Source organism: Drosophila novamexicana, unplaced genomic scaffold (genome assembly GCF_003285875.2).
Source record: "Drosophila novamexicana strain 15010-1031.04,08,12 unplaced genomic scaffold, DnovRS2.1 tig00000193-arrow-pilon, whole genome shotgun sequence".
Lineage (NCBI taxonomy): Eukaryota > Metazoa > Arthropoda > Insecta > Diptera > Drosophilidae > Drosophila > Drosophila novamexicana.
In genome coordinates this window covers 5074069-5094672 of record NW_020824787.1, presented here as the reverse complement: position 1 = coordinate 5094672, position 20604 = coordinate 5074069, and the positions used below count along the sequence as shown (strand labels likewise).

Genomic DNA, 20604 nt, shown 5'->3' with positions numbered 1-20604 from the left:
TGTTTGATCTTAGCAGGTGCTATATATATATATATATATATTGATAGATTATACTCACGGCTATCATGGTAATGCCTTGCTGTGTGCGCCTCAGCAGCAGATCGATGCGATCTGCGGTCTCGTTAAGCAATCGCTCTGTGCCAGGATCTGTGGGCAATGCCTTTGCTTGATCCTTGAGATGTAGCGCTTCCTTCTCATGTACTTGCAGATTGCTTTGGATTAGCTGCACATCAAGCAGAAAAACGCATTTAACAAACGTTTGCCAAAATGACAAAAAACAAGAATTGAATTGAATGTACACCTACTATATGTAAGTAAATAAATAGTAAGACGTCAAAGGGTTCGACTACTATATAGTAAAATCATTTAAGACGAGATGTAATTGTATATCAAAACTAGGCTAATCAAAAAACTTCTATCGGTAATACATACGATATAATAATATGTACGATTATTTATGGAATGATGCGAATGTGTTATTTAATTTGTGTGACACACGCCAGCATCCATTAATCGTTTCTTAATTTGCAAAAATACAAAACTACGGCTATATACAGTGTCAGTATGGATTATTATCTAATATTATTCAAAAGAATGCCAGGTAAATGGTAAATACGTGCTTTAGATTCAGTTTAAGTAGCTTCTAAATTACCTTCAATCCTTGTAGCATGCCCTCCAAGCTGCTGTGGCTCATATTTCCAATGCCATCCTCGACGGTTGATAGCGATTGTAGCAGTTCTTCGAGTTCTTGCGTGATTATATCCTGTATATATTTTTTGTTTGTTTTTTTTTTTTTGTAAAATATGTGTGCAATGTGTTGGGGAATATTAATAAACATGTTAATAAGAATAAACATTGCGTTTTGCATCAAATAACTAGTTAACATTGTAAATATTTGTTGGCGGCTTTTATACACGCACAAAACATATTTACATGATGAGCAAAGTTTGTATAACATTTTGTTGTTTTTGAATGGATGCAAACGCACAGCCATACATATGGGTAGGCAATGCATAATAATTGTTTTGATATATATCTCTATATTTATATTTAAGTAGTATATATTTAGCATAAACATAACTGCATTTCACGTAACGCATGCGTATATGTCAATAAAAATCTTAAGGTATATGATCGGCGGCATATTATGAGTATATGGCGAAAAGGACAGCGGATAGACAAAAGCACCAAATGCGAAAGTTCCTAGCAAAGGGCTGTAACTTGATTGAAACAATATGAAAAAGTCTTCACACTCTGATTTTGGAAAGGAATATGAAAATTATGGTAAGCAAGGAAATAACTAGGAAATATCTTAAAGCTATTTTTAAACATGTTTCGTATTGCAAGCTTAATAAAGTATACAAATCAAGCTACAGCCGAGCATGTTCGACTGGCAATTACCCTGTACCCCACTCCTGTAACTGCAAGTTAAGTTAGCTAAGTTAGCTATCTATTTAAAATTGGCCTTGCTAGTATGTAGTATTGCCTTAGCTAAATGCACTCGCAGTTGTTTGATATTTGTAACTTTGTCTAACTATGCTTACTATACATGTTACACGGTACACAATAGAAATCTATACCCTTGCCTTTTACTATCGAACAAATTTTTTCGATCGCTATAAGAAATTTTGATACCTGCAGAGCACACTTAAGGATATGCTTACAGAAATTATTTACATTTTGCAATTTTATAAAATTTACTTTGGCTTATAACGAAGCGTGTTAACAAACTTGATCTGTCTGTGCATATATCATATTTTGTATCGTTCCAAAATAGTCACATTCTTAAAACCGGACCGATAATAACAAATATATACATATTTACTCTTACGATACTCGGAATGTCTCCAGCTACCACGTACTTACAGCATTTAATGAAACCATTTATAAACTCATTGGGGTACAGGGTAAAAAAAAATGTATATATAAATGTTCTTACTGATGGTTTTTTTTGTCCGTAATGCTATGACAAGTTCATTTAGACTAGATATACAATTTTCTGCACTAGCACTCACATATATGATTTCTTTTTCTTGGCAGGCCTTTAAACAAAGTTTTTCAATGCACTAATTGAAAGCTTAAGAATTTGGTTTTGATTTAGCAAACTATTTGACTGAAATGTACATTTCGCATTGAACTCACGATCTAAACTAAAAATTGGAATGCAAGACTAGGACCGAGTGACTGGCGCACTGAGGTATTTTTGAGCAAGTAATACGGTCTGCATTGCATGGATCTGTAAATTATTTATAGCGAAAACTAAGCACACACTGGGGGAAACTGCAGCAAAACAAACAGGAAAATTGCTTAACATTTGGCGAGAGCTGCAGGGCGGCAGACAGGAAGGCAATGAACTCATAAGTATACGATTTGTGGTACATAAAAACGGGCATGTTCTGCTAGAAAACTGTGTGCACGCACTTTTAGGCAGCACTGTGTGCAAGTGCGAAGAATATGTGCATTTGCGTGAGTGTGTCTGTTTGAGTGTGTGCGTGTGCCTATACGAAAATAAAACTGTGCAAATATATATATATTTAAAATAGATTACAATACATTAAGACGTGCAAGTTGGTTAATATTTATTTTATTTTGTTAAGTTTGACTTTAGTACGTATATAATGCTACTAAGTATTAGTAGTTACTGCATTTTACAATAGGTTAAGATCAATTAGTAAGGAACATTTGGTAACGCAATCAAACAACTAGTCTAAGTAGATAGAAGAGCGTGTATATAAACTCATAATATTACGATTAATCTTATATATATAGATAGATGAATGCAATTAGCGAAACGACACGTACAATACAAAGATAATAAACAAAAAAATCTTAAGAAAATAAAAATGAAAATCATAGGAAAACATAAGATATTGCAGGATATATAAGAATTAACAATTGAGAATTACGTTAGTATATTATATTATATATGTGTGTATTTTTTTTTTTTTGAATTTTTTTGTTATGTTATTGTTTGGGCCCGCCATGCGCCAAGGCCAACAAAGAGTTGCAACCCATGGTCGACCTTACTGCGGGCCATTGCCAGGGTGCGTTTCTGTTGCTGGTGGCAGCAATGTGCAGCATGTGCTGCTGCTGGCAGGGCCGCAACAACAACAACAAGTTGAGCGATTGCCGTATAAAAGCCATGAACAAATACCAAAACCACACAAAAAAGCTGCAAATATTAAAATTATGAATAACTGAAGGCTCAATGTGATTTTCACCTTCTGGCGTTGTTGTTGCAAATCGTTGCTAGTTGTTGTTGTTGTTGTCGTAGTCGTTGTGTTGCTGCTGCCAGGTGTTGCTGCTGCCGTTTCACTGGTTGTTGTTGTTGTTACCGTTGTAGTTGTTACTACAGTGCGCTTCACGATATTTGTGTTGTCATTTGTCGGAGCAGACCCAAGGTCTGGCTCACCGTGTTCGCTGCTTTCTGTTGTTGTTGTTGTCGTTGTCATTTCGGCAACTGTTGCTGGTGTGCTGGCAGCAACCGAAGGCGACTCAACAGCAGCAGTTGCTGTGAGCTCTTGCGGCTCCGGCTGCTGCACGGGCTGGGCTGCTATTGTCTCCACGGATGTTGTCGGTGTTGTTGTCTGGGCCGTAAGCTTATTAATTACGGCTGCTGCAACTGGCAGAATCGCGCTCGTCGCTGCCAGTGTTGTCGTTTTTGTTGCTGTTGCCGCCGCATTGGCAGCCGCGTTCAGCGTGTGAGTTGTGGCGCTCGCCAATTGGATTAGTGCATTTGCAACGTTAGCTGAGTTTGTAGTAGCATTGGATGGTGTGGGACTTGTTTCGGGTGTAGTAGTAGTTGGGGACGTGTCTGGTTTAGATGGCACAGAGGGTGCCAGCTCTGGGGTTTTAGTTTCGGTTAGAACATCCTTAGACTCTACTGTTGTTGGTGCCAATTCTAGTTTAATCTGAGGTTCAGCTTCTAAAGCCAAGTAAGTACTTTGGTCCCGCCAGTGACCTACGCCGCCTGGCAAATCGGTTGACATGTACTCTGAGGAGCAGCTCTGATTGGGTTCGAATTGAGCTGCGTCGTGTTCGGGTGTCGGTGTTGCATTGCCACTGCTACCACTACCAGGATCGCGGTCGTTCGGTTTATCGTCGTCGTCATGCGGCTTACGAATTTCAGGCACAGTCAGTTTATCTCCATCATCATCGTCATCGTCGTCGTCGTCATCGTCATCGTCATCATCGTTGTGTTCGTCCTTTTTGTCTGGTTTGTTGATATCATCGTCGGGTTTCGTGTCTTTGTCAAGTTTTGTATCAATGTCCGCCACATCAGCACGTTTCAGTCGGTCGATGCTACTCTCGAATAAATCTGCATCGATGCTGCGCATTTGCCAGTCATCCAGGTACAGGTTTAGACGCAACTGATCGAGACTACTGACAGGTGCTGTTGCCGGCACTTCTACGTTAGGAATGCTTACAATTGACGATGCTTCTGGTTCAGTCTTATCTACAACGTGATCAGTTATCAATTTGCTTGATTCTGTAATCGTGGTCGTTTTCACTACAGTTTCAGTAATGATGTCAGTCTTATGCTTATCGTCCTGAGTTTCCTGAGTTTTCTCTGTATCCGTATCCGTCTTGGTCGAGTCGCTGGTAATTGTCTTAAATAGTCCGTAAGCATCTTCAGCCGTTGGCCTATACTTCGGGAAGTTGTCCTGACTGAGATGCCAGAGTAGTTCACTTGGTTTGCGAGCTAAGGATATGGACGCTAAGGGTGTTGAATTCGATTCCAACGAGCTATCAACGAGTATTACTTTCTCTATTTCAGGTTTGGGTTTGACTATCGTTATTTCCTCAACTTCAGTTACTATTTCAGCTGTAGGTTGAATCAGCGTTTTCTCTGAAACAATTTCCTCAGCCTTAGCTTGTGGCATTTCCACAGGCGACACTTCCTCAACTCTGGTATCTACTTTGGGTTCAACAGGCTTTTCTATCTTCAATAAATGCAACTGACTAATGGTATCATTGGGAATGGGACGCAAAAGCGTTTCTCTATCAAGGTACAAATTGTAAGCAAGAATTTCCGAGTTAATTTCGGGCATTGCTTCGGGTTCAATTATCACATAATCATTTATAAATGTTTCCTCCTTGGGTAACTCTGTTATCTCCACAGCATCAATTTCCTTGGGTTTATTCTGCTTTAATAGTTGATACTGCGTTTCCGCATTGTTATATTTGGGATATTGTAGATTTGAGTCAAGCTGTAGGTTTTTCCTTAGAATATCCAAACTGCTGGGAGCAGCTGGCTCTACAGACTTAACGCTTGTTTCCGTGGATTCGGGCTCAACTGTCAGCTCATTTGAATGAGTTGTCACTACGGTTGATACGTACGAAGTTGGTTGTTCCTCAGTGGGTTTCACATCTTTGTGTGTTGTGACTGTTGTTGTAACGTAGGTTGTATTGGTTATTGTAGTTGTCGTTGTTTCCTGATTCTCAAGATCTTGTTGCTGTTTAGGATCTTGGAAGTCTGTTGTTTTGCTAACAACCATAGTGGACCATGCAGGCACATCAACAGCCTCTTCCTTGATAGCTGGCGACGGGAATACCTTTGTTTCAGTTTGAACAATAGCAGACCACGTCGTTGGCTGATCTGTTGGAGACTGTACTGCAACTTCTGCAAGGGTATTATCTATGGGTATTTCAACTGTAATTGGAGCATCCTCCTTAATTTCGTCTGGAATGGGTTCGACGACTTCATCAGTAGTTGTTACTGCTTTTTGACCAGGTTTCAATGTGGCAGACCAGTAGGATGTCTCGCATATAAATGCGTCACTGGAATTTGGTTCTTCCGTAGGTTTAAATGGAGCCAAAGGTGCCTGTTCAATAGTTTGTTCAATATTATCGACGGAAACTACTGGAGTTTCTGGTGGCTCAACGGTGTCTACATGTTTCAACACAGTTTCGATTGATGTTGGCGAAGGCTTGTCTTCAAATATTGCTTCTGTGGTAGTGATCTCTTCAACAGATTTGAATGGAGCTAAAGGTGTTTGCTCCATAATTTCAACTGTATCAAGTGGTGCAACAGCTGTTTCCAAATCTTCGGAAGGAGTTTTACGTTGTTCCGAAATAGCTTCAATTGTTTTCTCAACTAAAGTAACTGTGGTTTTGAGTTCCTCAGTAATTTCGAATGGAGCCAAAAGTGTTGTTTCGGTGATTGGCTGGACTATATCAACTGAAATAACAGGAATTTGCTCCTTTTGCTCAACAGACACGACATCCGCTGGTATGGCCTTTTCCTCAATTAAGGTCACGGTCGTAGTGGATTCTTCAGTAGTTGTAAATGGAGCCAACGGTGTCTGCTCAGTAATGGGCTCTGCTAAATCAACTGATGCAATAGCGATCGGCTCAGGTTTTGGAGCATTTTCCACCTTCTCACTAGATTCAACAGTTTCTTTCATTGGTTCGGGTTTCAGGGGCTCTTGAGGAGTTGGGTCTTGTCTATGCTCTGGTACCTTAGACTTTTGCGTACTTTCCTTTTCAGCATTTATAAAATCAACAATACCACTTGCAGGTTTCTTCTTCGGTTTTTGTTTTGGTTTCTTAGTTTTTGGTTCCGTCTCTAATGTAAGTGGTATACTGACTGTGTTATCTTTCTTTGGATGCTTCTCTACGCTGTCGACAATTTTATCTGTAGATTCAATTTGAAGGAGACGAATTTGCTGTGCTGGTTCTGGAACATTATGTGCAGCGATTGCTGCCCATGACATACCCGATGTGATCGGTATTGGAGCGGGAGTAGTTTGGCTATGGTCTTCCTCTGTTGGAGTAGTTGGAATAATTATATTTTTGGCCGGTTCTATTACACTAACATGATCAGCATAAATTTGTGAAGGCTTCGTTGGTTTGTTTTCTTTTGGTTTTTTAGATTTTTTCTTTTGTGGCTTTTCTCCCACATTGGAACTTTGCGACTGTTGTGAACGTGATCGAGAACGAATTCGTTTCTTTGAAGTTATTTCGAGGAAACCTTGCTCATCTTGTGGCTTGACCTGTTCTTCGGTTTTACTTACTTCGGTCACTTGTATAATCGGTCGACTGATTGTGCGAGAATGTCTTTCAATGATTGGTTCTGTATTGATATTAGTTTCTTTTGAAACAACAGAAGACCATGCCGGTATATCCGTATCCACTTCTTCATCCATGATTTCCTTCCATGACAATGTTGATGGCTTATCAGAATATTCAACTGGTTCATCTTCGAATCTACCAACAGACGCAGGAATAACAGGATCTGGGAACTCCTCAACGCAGACAATAGACGAACCTTGTGGTCGTTCGACGGCTAAATTTTTATGTTCTTTTTCAATGTTCTCAATGCTACTTAGACGTTTAGGCTCAGTATCCTGGTAGCGAATGTTTGTGTTGTTTTCGTAACCAGTCTTTTTAAGGACTTCAGCATAAGTTTCGGATAGGGACCATACAGAGGGCTTCGTTTTTGGCAATTGAATATTAAAATCAGGTGTTGTGATTTCAACCGTTTCGCGATGCTGAACCAATGCAGGCTCTGGCTCTATTTTGGGCCTTACTTCATGAACAACAGTAGTTTCTTCAATAGTTGGTTTGGGCTCATTCTCCACTTTGATGGACTTCTTTTCCTTTTTGTGCTTTTGCTTCATCGTATTGTGATCCGTATTTGGTGTCAACTTTTGCTCGTTGTGGATAAATTCCTGTATGATATGGGACGACGGTACATCGATTGATTCCGATACCATTGATGACCACGACTGAGTTTGAGATGGTGTTTCATCAGTAACGATAGCAGGCTCTTTTATTACACTAGTCAGTTCCTCGACAACCGCTTTGGAAACTTGTTCTGGTTTTGGTCTTTCGGCCTTTTGTGGTCTTTCTAGTACTTCTGGTAATTTTTGTTGTTCGTGGGAAATAAGCTCTTGTGATGTTGGGAGAATATCAACCGCTTGTGAAACGATCGACGACCATGACAAGGTATTTGGAGCATTCTCTAATACTATAGAAGATTCCGTTCTTTCGTCAATTTTAGGTGCTTCGGTTTTTGTAGGCATGTGGGGAACTATTTCTGAAGCGGGCACTGCCTTGGAAGGCTTCTTCTCCTTTTTCGACTTTTGCTTTTTGGGTTTATCGTTCTTGGGGACTGGAATGTTCTCCTCTTTATGAACGGAGTCTTGTACCTCGGGAATGGAGTCAACTGTTTCTGGCAAAACCTCAGTCTGATGAGTTGTAGTTGTAATTGTTTGTAAAACAATAGATGACCAGGACTGAGGTTGAGATGGCGTATCTACCATAGATTCGAATGTTTCCGGTTCCTTCTGTTTCTCCAGTTCTTTGACAAGGGTAGTTTCCTCAACAGCTGGTACAGCCTCATGTTGGGGCTGTGGCGACTTCTTTTCCTTTTTAGACTTTTGTTTCTTAGGCTCGTCGTTTACAACGGTTGAGAATTTCTGTTCCTTTTGAATGAAATCCTTTATGGTGTCATGTGTCGAGGGAACTGGTTCAGTTATTATTTCACTTTGTGCTGTTTCAGTAATTGTGTGAGGTTCCTCAACCGCATGTGAAACAATTGATGACCAAGATTGAGTTAAAGAATCCGTATCTACAACACTATCTACCGATTTTGTATCAATTATTTCTTTAGGCTCAACAACAGTCGTCTTTTCCACAATATGATCTTGGTGGTGATCTTGGGGCAATTCCTTTTCCTTCTTTGACTTTCGCTTCTTAGGCTTATCATTTACAGGAACTGGGATATTCTCGTCCTTGCAAATCAAATCTTCGACATCAGGAGCAGAGGAAACTACTTCTGGATTTATTTCAGAATGATGAATTGTAGTTGTTATTGTTTGTGATACAATTGATGACCACGACTGAGATTGAGATGGCGTATCTACTATAACTTCGATTGCTTCCGGTTCCTTCTGTTTTTCCAACTCTGGGACAAGGACAGTTTCTACAACAATTGGTTCAACTTCCTTTTCTGTCTGAGGTGATTTCTTTTCCTTTTTCGACTTTTGTTTCTTAGGTTTGTCATTCACAACAGTTGAGAATTTCTGTTCCTTGTGAATGAAATCCTGTATGTTGTCATGGGTGGAAGGAGCTGGTTCAGCAATTATTTCAGTTCGCACAGTTTCAGTAATTGTTACAGGAACCTCGACCGTTTGTGAAACTATTGATGACCACGATAGAGTTGGAGCTTCGGTATCTACAACACGCTCTGTTGATTTCGGTTCGACTACATCTTCGGTTTCCTCAACAACAACTGATTTTTCTTCAATTGATGCATGATGATCTTCGACCTGCGGCAACTTCTTCTCCTTCTTTGACTTTTGTTTCTTAGATTTCTCTTTAACGGGAACTGGGATATCTTCCACCTTCAGGACGACTTCTTTCACTTCAGGAACTGAAGGGGCTTCGGGCTTCAATCCTGTATGATGAGTTTCTGTAACTGTTGTCTGGGACACAATTGAAGACCATGACTGAGTTTGTGATGGAGTCTCTATTATGGTTTCGACTGGTTCTGATTGACTCTGCTTTTCTAGTTCTTTGACAGGAGTTGATTCCACATTAACGGATTCAGCGACATGTTCCGCCTTATGCGCCCTCTCCTTCTTGGACTTTTGTTTCTTGGAAATGTCATTCACAGAGGTTGAGAAGCTCTGCTCTGTACGAATGAAGTCTTGTATGTCAAACGTTGAAGGAACCGATTGAGGTTTTATTTCACCTAAATCAGTTTCAGTAATAGCTGGAGGAGCTTCAACCGTATTTGCAATATTTTCTGCTGATTTTGGCTGATCGACTTTTTGTGGCTCTTCAACAACTATTGCTTTCTCCACAATTGGTTCTCGCTGATTTTCGTCTCGCAGCAATTTCTTCTCCTCCTTTGACTTTTGCTTCTTTGGTTTAACATTATCAGAAGTAAAGATGTTTTGTTCTTTGGGAATCGAGTCTTGCACATCACGAATGGAGGAAATTGTTTCAGGTTTAATATCGGTATGATGAGTTGTAGTTGTTATTGTTTGTGAAACAATTGATGACCACGACTGAGATTGGGATGGCGTATCTACAACAAGTTCAGTTGTTTCCGGTTCCTTCTGTTTCTCCAGTTCTGGGACAAGGACAGTTTCTACAACCATTGGTTCAACTTCCTTTTCTGTCTGACGGGATTTCTTTTCCTTTTTCAACTTTTGTTTCTTAGGCTTGTCGTTCACAACAGTTGAGAAGTTCTGTTCCTTGTGAATGAAATCCTGTATGTTGTCATGGGTGGAAGGAGCTGGTTCAGCAATTATTGCAGTTCGCACAGTTTCAGTAATTGTTACAGGAACCTCGACCGTTTGTGAAACTATTGATGACCAAGAAAGAGTTGGACCTTCGGTATCTACAACACGCTCTATTGATTTCGATTCGACTACATCTTCGGTTTCCTCAACAACAACTGATTTTTCTTCAATTGATGCATGATGATCTTCGACCTGTGGCAACTTCTTCTCCTTCTTTGACTTTTGTTTCTTAGATTTCTCTTTAACAGGAACTGGGATATCTTCCACCTTCAGGACGACTTCTTTCACTTCAGGAACTGAAGGAGTATGTTGGGGCTTCGATCCTGTATGATGAGTTTCTGTAACTGTTGTCTGGGACACAATTGAAGACCATGACTGAGTTTGTGATGGAATTTCTACTGTAGTTTCGACTGGTTCTGGTTGGCTCTGTTTATCCAGTTCTTTGACAGGAGCTGTTTTAGCAACATGTTCCTTTGCAAGCGACTCCTCCTTGGGCTTTTGTTTGTTAGGATTGTCATTCACAGAGGTGGAGAAGTTTTGCTCCATATGGATGAAGTCCTTTATTTCTTGCGCGGATGGAACTGCACCAACATTTATTATTTCACTAGGATTAGATTCTGGTATTAATGGAGAAACTTCAACAGTTTGAGAAATACTTGTTGACCACGATGGAGCTGACGATTGAGTTTCTTCTATGTTATCGGCTAACTTTGGCTTGATTACTTCTTGTTTTTCCTCAACAACATTAGTTTTTTCCACAGCTGGTTCTGGTTGAGGTTCGATCTGCGACAGCTTCTTGTCCTTCTTTGATTTGGGTTTCTTGGTTTTGTCATTTACAATGGTTGAGAAACTCTGTTCTTTGTGAATAAATTCCTGTATATGATCAGAGGAGGGAACAACATCAGCTACTAAGTCAGTAGGACTTTCGATTATTTTGGGAGAAACGTCCACAGTCTGAGAAACAATTGAGGACCATGACTGCGGTTGGGGTGGCGAAACTTCTACATTATCAGTGTGCTCCAGTTTTTCCACCCCTGGCAGATTATGAACTTCTTCAACTGGTGATTTTGGAACATTTTGAGGCTTGGAAGGTTTCTTTTCCTTTTTGGAACTGTGTTTTTTGGGCTTGTCATTAAGATCGGAGAGCGTATTCTGTTCAGGGTTGAAAGTTGAGGTTGAGGAGACAGTTTCGAATTCAGTTACAGTTTGTGTTACAATTGATGACCACAATTGAGTCTGAGATGAAATATCTTCCTCAGGAGTCGTTTGAGCCTCTGAAATATCTACATGAGTGACAGGCTCCAATACAACAGTTTTTGATGATGATTTCTTCGTCTTCTTTGCCTTTTGTTTTTTATTTTTATCGTTAACTGTGGGCGACACTTGTTCTTGAGTACAATCCTCTGCATTGTCAGATGGAGGCAATTCTGGTAGGCCTTCAGTTGGTGGTAGCTCTATAGCCTTAACAGGTTCGGGGCCCTTTTTGGTAATTTTGGTGAAAGGCTCTTCGGCTCCTTGGCGAACTATAGACGACCAAGAGGCAAGACTACCCGGTTGTGGATGTTCAGGAATTATGTAAACCTCATCGTCAATAATTTCTGACCATTTTTGCGGCTTGGTTTCCTGCTTTTGCTCTTCTGTTTTTAGCTTTGTGGTTGAATGAGAAACATTTACAATCACCTCACTTTCGGGTTTCTTTACGTTTTCAACAACTGCCTTGTTCTTATTTTTGTCTTTCTTTGCTTTGGGTTTTTTAGCAACCTGTTCAACCACTTCAGAAATTGGAACAGGTGCTGTGGTTTGGGTACTAATATCCGTAACTTTTTCAACGTTTTTCTTTTCACCATCTATGAAATTAATTGTGTGCTTAAGTACATTTGCATACGATGAATTTTGATCCCACACGCTGATGGCTGGAGTTGAAGTGAGAGCAGGCAACATAATAGAAGCAGGTTCGTTTGGTTCAGCAAGTTTTTCTTCGGGCTCCACAGAAATTTCTTGAAGCTGGATTTCACTGACCCTCTCTTTAACAGGCGATTCTACAACCTTTTCAGGATCAACATGTTGAACAACATCTGTCTCATTATGTGATGTACCGGGCTCTGATTCTACGGGCAGTCCAGCGTATGTTGGTTTCTTGGGCTCCTCTGGTTTCTTCTCAGGTTCCACAGCCTTTGACACCACCGGTACAACAGATTCGCTTACAGTTTCCTTGACAGTAGTTGTTGTTGTGACTGTAACAGTTGTCTTGGTGTCTTCTGACACAGAAGATTCAAGAACCTTTTCCGGCTCAATGAATGTTTCTGTTGTTGTTATTGTAATGGGTTCAGGAACAGGTGCCTTTTCAACTGGGGCTTCCTTGGTTGGTTCTTCTTCCTCGTCTGAGAAAGTCATTGGCTCGTCCATGACGTCCATCCAGGCAGTGCTTGACTCATCTACTGGCAGCCCAGCATATGCTAGTTTCTTGGGCTCCTCGGGTTTCTTCTCGGGTTCCACAGCCTTTGGCTCAACTGGTAGTACAGATTCGCTGACAGTTTCCTTCACAGTAGTTGTTGTTGTGACTGTAACAGTTGTCTTGGTGTCTTCTGACACAGAAGATTCAAGAACCTTTTCGGGCTCAGTGAATGTTTCTGTAGTTATTATTGTAATGGGTTCAGGAACAGGTTCCGTTTCAACTGGGGCTTCCTTGGTTTGTTCTTCTTCATCAGAGAATGTCATTGGCTCGTCCATGACGTCCATCCAGGCATTGCTTGACTCATCTACTGGCAGCCCAGCATATGCTGGTTTCTTGGGCTCCTCGGGTTTCTTCTCGGGTTCCACAGCCTTTGGCTCAACTGGTAGTACAGATTCGCTGACAGTTTCCTTGACAGTAGTTGTTGTTGTGACTGTAACCGTTGTCTTGGTGTCGTCTGACACCGAAGATTCAACCTTTTCAGGCTCAATGACTGTCTCTGTAGTTGATGTTATAACGGGTTCAGGAATAGGTACCTTTTCAACTGGGGCTTCCTTGGCTGGTTCTTCTTCATCAGAGAATGTCATTGGTTCGTCCATGACGTCCATCCAGGCAGTGCTTGACTCATCTACGGGCAGACCAGCATATGCTGGTTTCTTGGGCTCCTCGGGTTTCTTCTCGGGTTCCACAGCCCTTGGCTCAACTGGTAGTACAGATTCGCTGACAGTTTCCTTGACAGTAGTTGTTGTTGTGACTGTAACAGTTGTCTTGGTGTCTTCTGACACAGAAGATTCAAGAACCTTTTCTGGCTCAATGAATGTTTCTGTTGTTGTTATTGTAATGGGTTCAAGAACAGGTGCCTTTTCAACTGGGGCTTCCTTGGTTGGTTCTTCTTCCTCGTCTGAGAAAGTCATTGGCTCGTCCATGACGTCCATCCAGGCAGTGCTTGACTCATCTACGGGCAGCCCAGCATATGCTGGTTTCTTGGGCTCCTCGGGTTTCTGTTCCGGTTCCACAGCCTTTGGCTCAACTGGTAGTACAGATTCGCTGACAGTTTCCTTCACAGTAGTTGTTGTTGTGACTGTAACAGTTGTCTTGGTGTCTTCTGACACAGAAGATTCAAGAATCTTTTCGGGCTCTGTGAATGTTTCTGTAGTTGTTATTGTAATGGGTTCAGGAACAGGTTCCGTTTCAACTGGGGCTTCCTTGGTTGATTCTTCCTCGTCTGAGAAAGTCATTGGCTCGTCCATGACGTCCATCCAGGCAGTGCTTGACTCATCTACTGGCAGCCCAGCATATGCTGGTTTCTTGGGCTCCTCGGGTTTCATCTCGGCTTCCACAGCCTTTGGCTCAACTGGTAGTACAGATTCGCTGACAGTTTCCTTCACAGTAGTTGTTGTTGTGACTGTAACCGTTGTCTTGGTATCGTCTGACACCGAAGATTCAACCTTTTCAGGCTCAACGACTGTCTCTGCAGTTGATGTTGTAACGGGTTCAGGAATAGGTACCTTTTCAACTGGGGCTTCCTTGGATGGTTCTTCTTCATCAGAGAATGTCATTGGTTCGTCCATGACGTCCATCCAGGCAGTGCTTGACTCATCTACTGGCAGCCCAGCATATGCTGGTTTCTTGGGCTCCTTGTGTTCCACAGCCTTTGGCTCAACTGGTAGTACAGATTCGCTGACAGTTTCCTTGAAAGTAGTTGTTGTTGTGACTGTAACAGTTGTCTTGGTGTCTTCTGACACAGAAGATTCAAGAACCTTTTCTGGCTCAGTGAATGTTTCTGTTGTTGTTATTGTAGTGGGTTCAGGAATAGGTGCCTTTTCAACTGGGGCTTCCTTGGTTGGTTCTTCTTCCTCGTCTGAGAAAGTCATTGGCTCGTCCATGACGTCCATCCAGGCAGTGCTAGACTCATCTACGGGCAGGCCAGCGTAAGCTGGTTTCTTGTGCTCCTCGGGTTTCTTCTCCGGTTCCACAGATTTTGCCTCTACTGGTACTATAGATTCGCTAACAGTTTCCTTCACAGTAGTTGTTGTTGTGACTGTAACAGTTGTATTGGTGTCTTCTGACACAGAAGATTCCATGACTGTCTCTGTAGTTGATGTTGTAACTGGCTCAGGTGCCTTTTCCACTGGGGCTTCCTTGGATGGTTCTTTTTCTTCGTCAGAGAATGTCATTGGCTCGTCCATGACGTCCATCCAGGCGGAGCTTGACTCATCAACGGGCAGGCCAGCATACGCTGGTTTCTTGGGCTCCTCGAGTTTCTTCTCGGGTTCCACAACCTGAGGCTCTACAGGTGGTATAGATTCGCAGACAGTTTCCTTCACAGTAGTTGTTGTTGTTGTGACTGTTATAGCTGTTGTTGTGTCTTCAGGAATAGACGAGACGAGAACCATTTCAGGTTCAGTTGAATGTCGTTGAATGTCGCTTGATGTTTCTGGTACTGCAGATTTGTTGACCGCTTCCCTAGGTTTTTTGGAAACAGCCGAAGGCTTTTGGGTGGGCTCCTCCTTTAGAGAAATATCAGATTTCATTTCTTGGATGGTGTCGATTATTTTATTAATGTTCGCTTCATCTCCATTTTCAGCAAGGAGAGGAATTTCCACTTCTTCTTCAATTAATTCTTTCCAGGATTTGTGCTCGACAACAAAATCATCAGCACCGTCATCAATCATATCAGCCCACGACTTATGTGTTTTGTCTTCGAGGTTGTCAGGAATGCCGGCTGATGGGAATTCAGAAACTAACTGAGGCTCCACAGATATTTCTGCCTTTTTAACAGCAACTGACTTTGGAATCACCTTCTCCGTTTCTATAAAGTCAATAGTTTTCTGGCTTACAACTGAAGCCCAAGAGCCGGTGTGTTGATCTTGGTGACGAGTGTTTTCCTTTGCTGATGCCTTTTTCTTTTCAGTACGATCTACTTTCACATGGTGTCTTACAGGCTCTGCTAACTTTTGTTTAACCTCCTGCTTTTCCTTGGGTGGCAAATCAGTCATTTTATCTATTTGACTGGCGATCTTGGCCCAAGTTGTCACCTCGCTTTCATGAGTTGGAGATGATGACGTCTCAATGACATCACTGTCATCAGATGTTGAGACAACATTACTTTCCACCTTTCTAGACTTAGGCTCGGTCGTTTTCTTTTCATCTGTTTCGGTCCTAAATACTTTCTTGGGAGCCTTACGTTCTTTCCGCGACTTAAGTTCTGGTTTTGGTTCCTCTTTCGCAATGGCAGTTGGCTTTTTGCGGGAGGCTATGTCATCTACGAAATCACCAGGCTTTTTAAGCAAAGCTGCCCAAGAAAACGTATCAGTAGTACTTGCCGCCGGCTTTTCAACAATTGTCTGCTTTTCTGGTTCACTTTCGATTGGAACCTCTTTCTTAAGAGTTGATTTAGATATGGTTTCCTCTTTTTCTGGTACTTGTTGTTTTTTAGGCTCGATTCGTTCTATCTTCTTTTGTTGCCGACTCTTGCGTGGTTTTTCTTGTTCATGACGATCTGGTTCTACTTTTTCCGTTGAAGTTGTCAATGCAGTCTTAATATGGGTCACAGTTGTGTCAACCCACTCCCCTGGTCTTTTTACAAGCGAAGCCCACGAAAAGCCGCTGGTTTCGGGCTCCTGAGATTTTTGGGGTTCCAGATTTTCCTCTGGTTTTTTCATTGTCTCCGCTTTTATTATTGTCTTTGTATGAGTCAAAGTCGTTGGTAATTCAGGTTCATTCTTTTCATCCTCAGAAGTGGTCGAAGTTTGATCTTGAATCGGTTTCTTTGATTTTTTAGATTTCTTTGTTTTGGTAGGTTTTCGTTCTGGTTTCTCTTCCTTTTTGGGTTTCTTGTCATCTGGTATAGTGTCTGGATGCAATGCTTTCTTTTGGACTAGTGTGTTATCGGTCCATTCACCAGGTCTTTGAACTAAAGCAGACCAGCTCATTTCAGATGTTTTTACAACGTCCTGCTCGTCAGATGATGGTTCCTTGGAGCTTGTGGTGGCAGGCTTTGAGGAGCCAGTGCTCAAACTTTCTTGGATATATTCCGCAGGCTTCTGTTTTTCTTGATTTTGCTTCTTCTTATGCTCCTTTGGCTTATCAGTCTTTGGCAAGGACTTAACTACGTCTTGTTTTGGTCCTTGTACAATTACAGGCTTTTCAGAAGCTTGTGTCTCACTACTATCGCTTGAGCTAAACAAAACATCTGCGTAGGACTTTCCGTCTCGATTACTTTCCCACACACTTGGCTCAACTGTCTGATCTGAATCTAAAACAAATGTCGGCGGAACTGGAGGAATAATTGGATCTTCTTGAGTCTCTTCAGCCGGTTTCTTTGGACGCTTAGCTGGTTTTACTTTCTTCGGCTTCTTTGTAACTGGGATCGATTGCTCTGCTCTACTTCGTGGAATGAATTCGTTATAAACTCTCTCATTGGCAAGGAATGTGTGTGTTTGATCGGCATATGCATGCCTAAGATAGGAAGGCGTAAACTCCGGAGCATCGGCAGATAACGTTGACGTGAAAACAATACTTCCTGAGCTTGGGGCGGATTCCTCCAAGACGCTAGACCATGTATCAATTGGCCCCTCAAGTGTCAAGCTGGAATAGACTGGACTCTTTTCAGGTTCACTGTGTTTCTCTTGAGCTTCACTGAACGTTTCCTTTACAGTAGTTGTTGTTGTGACTGTAACTGTTGTCTTGGTGTCTTCTGACACAGAAGATTCAAGAACCCTTTCTGGTTCAGTGAATGTTTCTGTTGTTGTTATTGCAATGGGTTCAGGAATAGGTGCCGTCTCAACTAGGGCTACCTTGCTTGGTTCTTCTTCTTCGTCAGAGAAAGTCATTGGCTCGTCCATGACGTCCATCCAGGCAGTGCTTGACTCATCTACGGGCAGGCCAGCATATGCCGGTTTCTTGGGCTCCTCGGGTTTCTTCTCGGGTGCCACAGCCTTTGGCTCAACTGGTAGTACAGATTCGCTGACAGTTTCATTCACAGTAGTTGTTGTTGTGACTGTAACAGTTGTCTTGGTGTCGTCTGACACCGTAGATTCAAGAACCTTTTCGGGCTCAGTGAATGTTTCTGTAGTTGTTATTGTAATGGGTTCAGAAACAGCTTCCGTTTCAACTGGGGCTTCCTTGGTTTGTTCTTCTTCGTCAGAGAATGTCATTGGTTCGTCCATGACGTCCATCCAGGCAGTGCTTGACTCATCTACGGGCAGACCAGCATATGCTGGTTTCTTAGGCTCCTCGGGTTTCTTCTCGGGTTCCACAGCCTTTGGCTCAACTGGTAGTACAGATTCGCTGACAGTTTCCTTCACAGTAGTTGTTGTTGTGACTGTAACCGTTGTAACGGGTTCAGGAATAGGTACCTTTTCAACTGGGGCTTCCTTGGCTGGTTCTTCTTCATCAGAGAATATCATTGGTTCGTCCATGACGTCCATCCAGGCAGTGCTTGACTCATCTACTGGCAGCCCAGCGTATGCTGGTTTCTTGGGCTCCTCGGGTTTCACAGCCTTTGGCTCAACTGGTAGTACAGATTCGCTGACAGTTTCCTTCACAGTAGTTGTTGTTGTGACTGTAACAGTTGTCTTGGTGTCTTCTGACACAGAAGATTCAAGAACCTTTTCGGGCTCAATGAATGTTTCTGTTGTTGTTATTGTAATGGGTTCAAGAACAGGTGCCTTTTCAACTGGGGCTTCCTTGGTTGGTTCTTCTTCCTCGTCTGAGAAAGTCATTGGCTCGTCCATGACGTCCATCCAGGCAGTGCTTGACTCATCTACTGGCAGCCCAGCGTATGCTGGTTTCTTGGGCTCCTCGGGTTTCACAGCCTTTGGCTCAACTGGTAGTACAGATTCGCTGACAGTTTCCTTCACAGTAGTTGTTGTTGTGACTGTAACAGTTGTCTTGGTGTCTTCTGACACAGAAGATTCAAGAACCTTTTCGGGCTCAATGAATGTTTCTGTTGTTGTTATTGTAATGGGTTCAAGAACAGGTGCCTTTTCAACTGGGGCTTCCTTGGTTGGTTCTTCTTCCTCGTCTGAGAAAGTCATTGGCTCGTCCATGACGTCCATCCAGGCAGTGCTTGACTCATCTACTGGCAGCCCAGCATATGCTGGTTTCTTGGGCTCCTCGGGTTTCTTCTCGGGTTCCACAGCCCTTGGCTCAACTGGTAGTACAGATTCGCTGACAGTTTCCTTCACAGTAGTTGTTGTTGTGACTGTAACAGTTGTCTTGGTGTCTTCTGACACAGAAGATTCAAGAACCTTTTCTGGCTCAATGATTGTTTCTGTTGTTGTTATTGTAATGGGTTCAAGAACAGGTGCCTTTTCAACTGGGGCTTCCTTGGTTGGTTCTTCTTCCTCGTCTGAGAAAGTCATTGGCTCGTCCATGACGTCCATCCAGGCAGTGCTTGACTCATCTACGGGCAGCCCAGCATATGCTGGTTTCTTGGGCTCCTCGGGTTTCTGTTCCGGTTCCACAGCCTTTGGCTCAACTGGTAGTACAGATTCGCTGACAGTTTCCTTGACAGTAGTTGTTGTTGTGACTGTAACTGTTGTCTTGGTATCTTCTGATACGGAAGATTCAAGAACCTTTTCAGGCTCAACGACTGTTTTTGTAGTAGCGCGTTCAGGAACGGTAGTTGTTTTAACATTGTTGATATTAGTTGACGGTCCTATTGGAACCTCGCTTAATTCGACTATTGTTGCTTCAAATGTTTCAGGAGCAGTCGGTGTTGGGATTTCTTCATATTTGTTTAGGTTTTGTCTGTATAGATTTTCGGCGTAGCTTTGGCCTATAGTGTTATATTTTGGAACTTCAAAGTTGTAGACAGAAGGAATATCATCAATATTTTGTTTTTGAGGTGCAAACTCATTAGAAGTATCCACAGTTGTGGTAATGGCTGTTGTTGGGGAACTTTGAATTGGTAAAATCTCTTCAGTGCGCGGTATGTGCTCTTCAACGTTTGAGAGTGGCTTATCACTTGGTGTAAGCAATGATGTCTCTTCGGATTTCGTTTTGTATATGTGATAATAACCCTCAGCATTATTATATAAACGTATATCGTACTTAGGTATTTCATATACTTTTTCAGTTGAAATTGGTTTCAGATTTTCGGGAGAGGTAGCCACCACAGTTTCTGTAATAACAGATTCAACCGTACTCACAACCGGTAGAGTCTCAACAGTCTGGTTCTCTTCATTGGATGGCGTAGGTAAGGGAGTTTCTACACTCACAGGCTTAGAATTGATTATGTGATATTGACTCTCAGCAATGTTAAATTGAGATAAATTGTATTTGGGAATTTCATATACTTTTTCAGTGGGTAATTGTTTTAGATTTTCGGAAGAGGTACCCACCACAGTTTCCGTAATAACAGAATCAACCGTACTCACAACCGGTAAAGTCTCAACAGTCTGGTTCTCTTCATTGGATGACGCAGGTAAGAGAGTTTCTACATTCACGGGCTTAGAATTAATTATGTGATATTGACTCTCAGCAATATTAAATTGAGATAAATTGTATTTGGGAATTTCATAAATCTTTTCAGCTGGAGTAGGAGTTTGTATATTAGTGATATTTGAAGTGCTTACCGTGTTAACCACAAATGCTTCGGCAGTTAATGCGCTTGGCTTGGCAGGAGCAATTTGTTTAGCAATATTAGTAGGGACTGGGGATAACTGAGCTTCACATGGAATATCAATTTGCGTTTCTACTTGAGTATTTTGAGGAGGAATTTCAGGCGTTTCTTGCATTTTCTCATGGTAAAGTATTTCAGCCTTGGCGTGCCCAGTGGTATTTGCTTTCGAAATCAATGATAGATCTTGACAAATATTCTGCACTAATTGCGCTGGATTATCGTTGGATGTAGGTGTTTGGATTAAAGATTGTTTATCTACATTAGTA

At 41.9% G+C, this 20604-nt stretch overlaps 1 protein-coding gene across 1 annotated transcript in view; it reads right to left on the bottom strand.

Annotated features, from left to right (window-relative positions):
* LOC115759274 overlaps nucleotides 1-20604 on the bottom strand; it is a 106202-nt gene that overhangs the window by 17993 nt on the left and 67605 nt on the right. The window contains exons 19-21 of the mRNA XM_030700176.1: nucleotides 3222-20548; nucleotides 653-763; nucleotides 59-223 (exon numbers count right to left, since the gene is read on the bottom strand). Of these exons, the coding sequence (XP_030556036.1) occupies nucleotides 59-223; nucleotides 653-763; nucleotides 3222-20548 (17603 nt within the window). The remainder of the gene's footprint in view (nucleotides 1-58; nucleotides 224-652; nucleotides 764-3221; nucleotides 20549-20604) is intronic.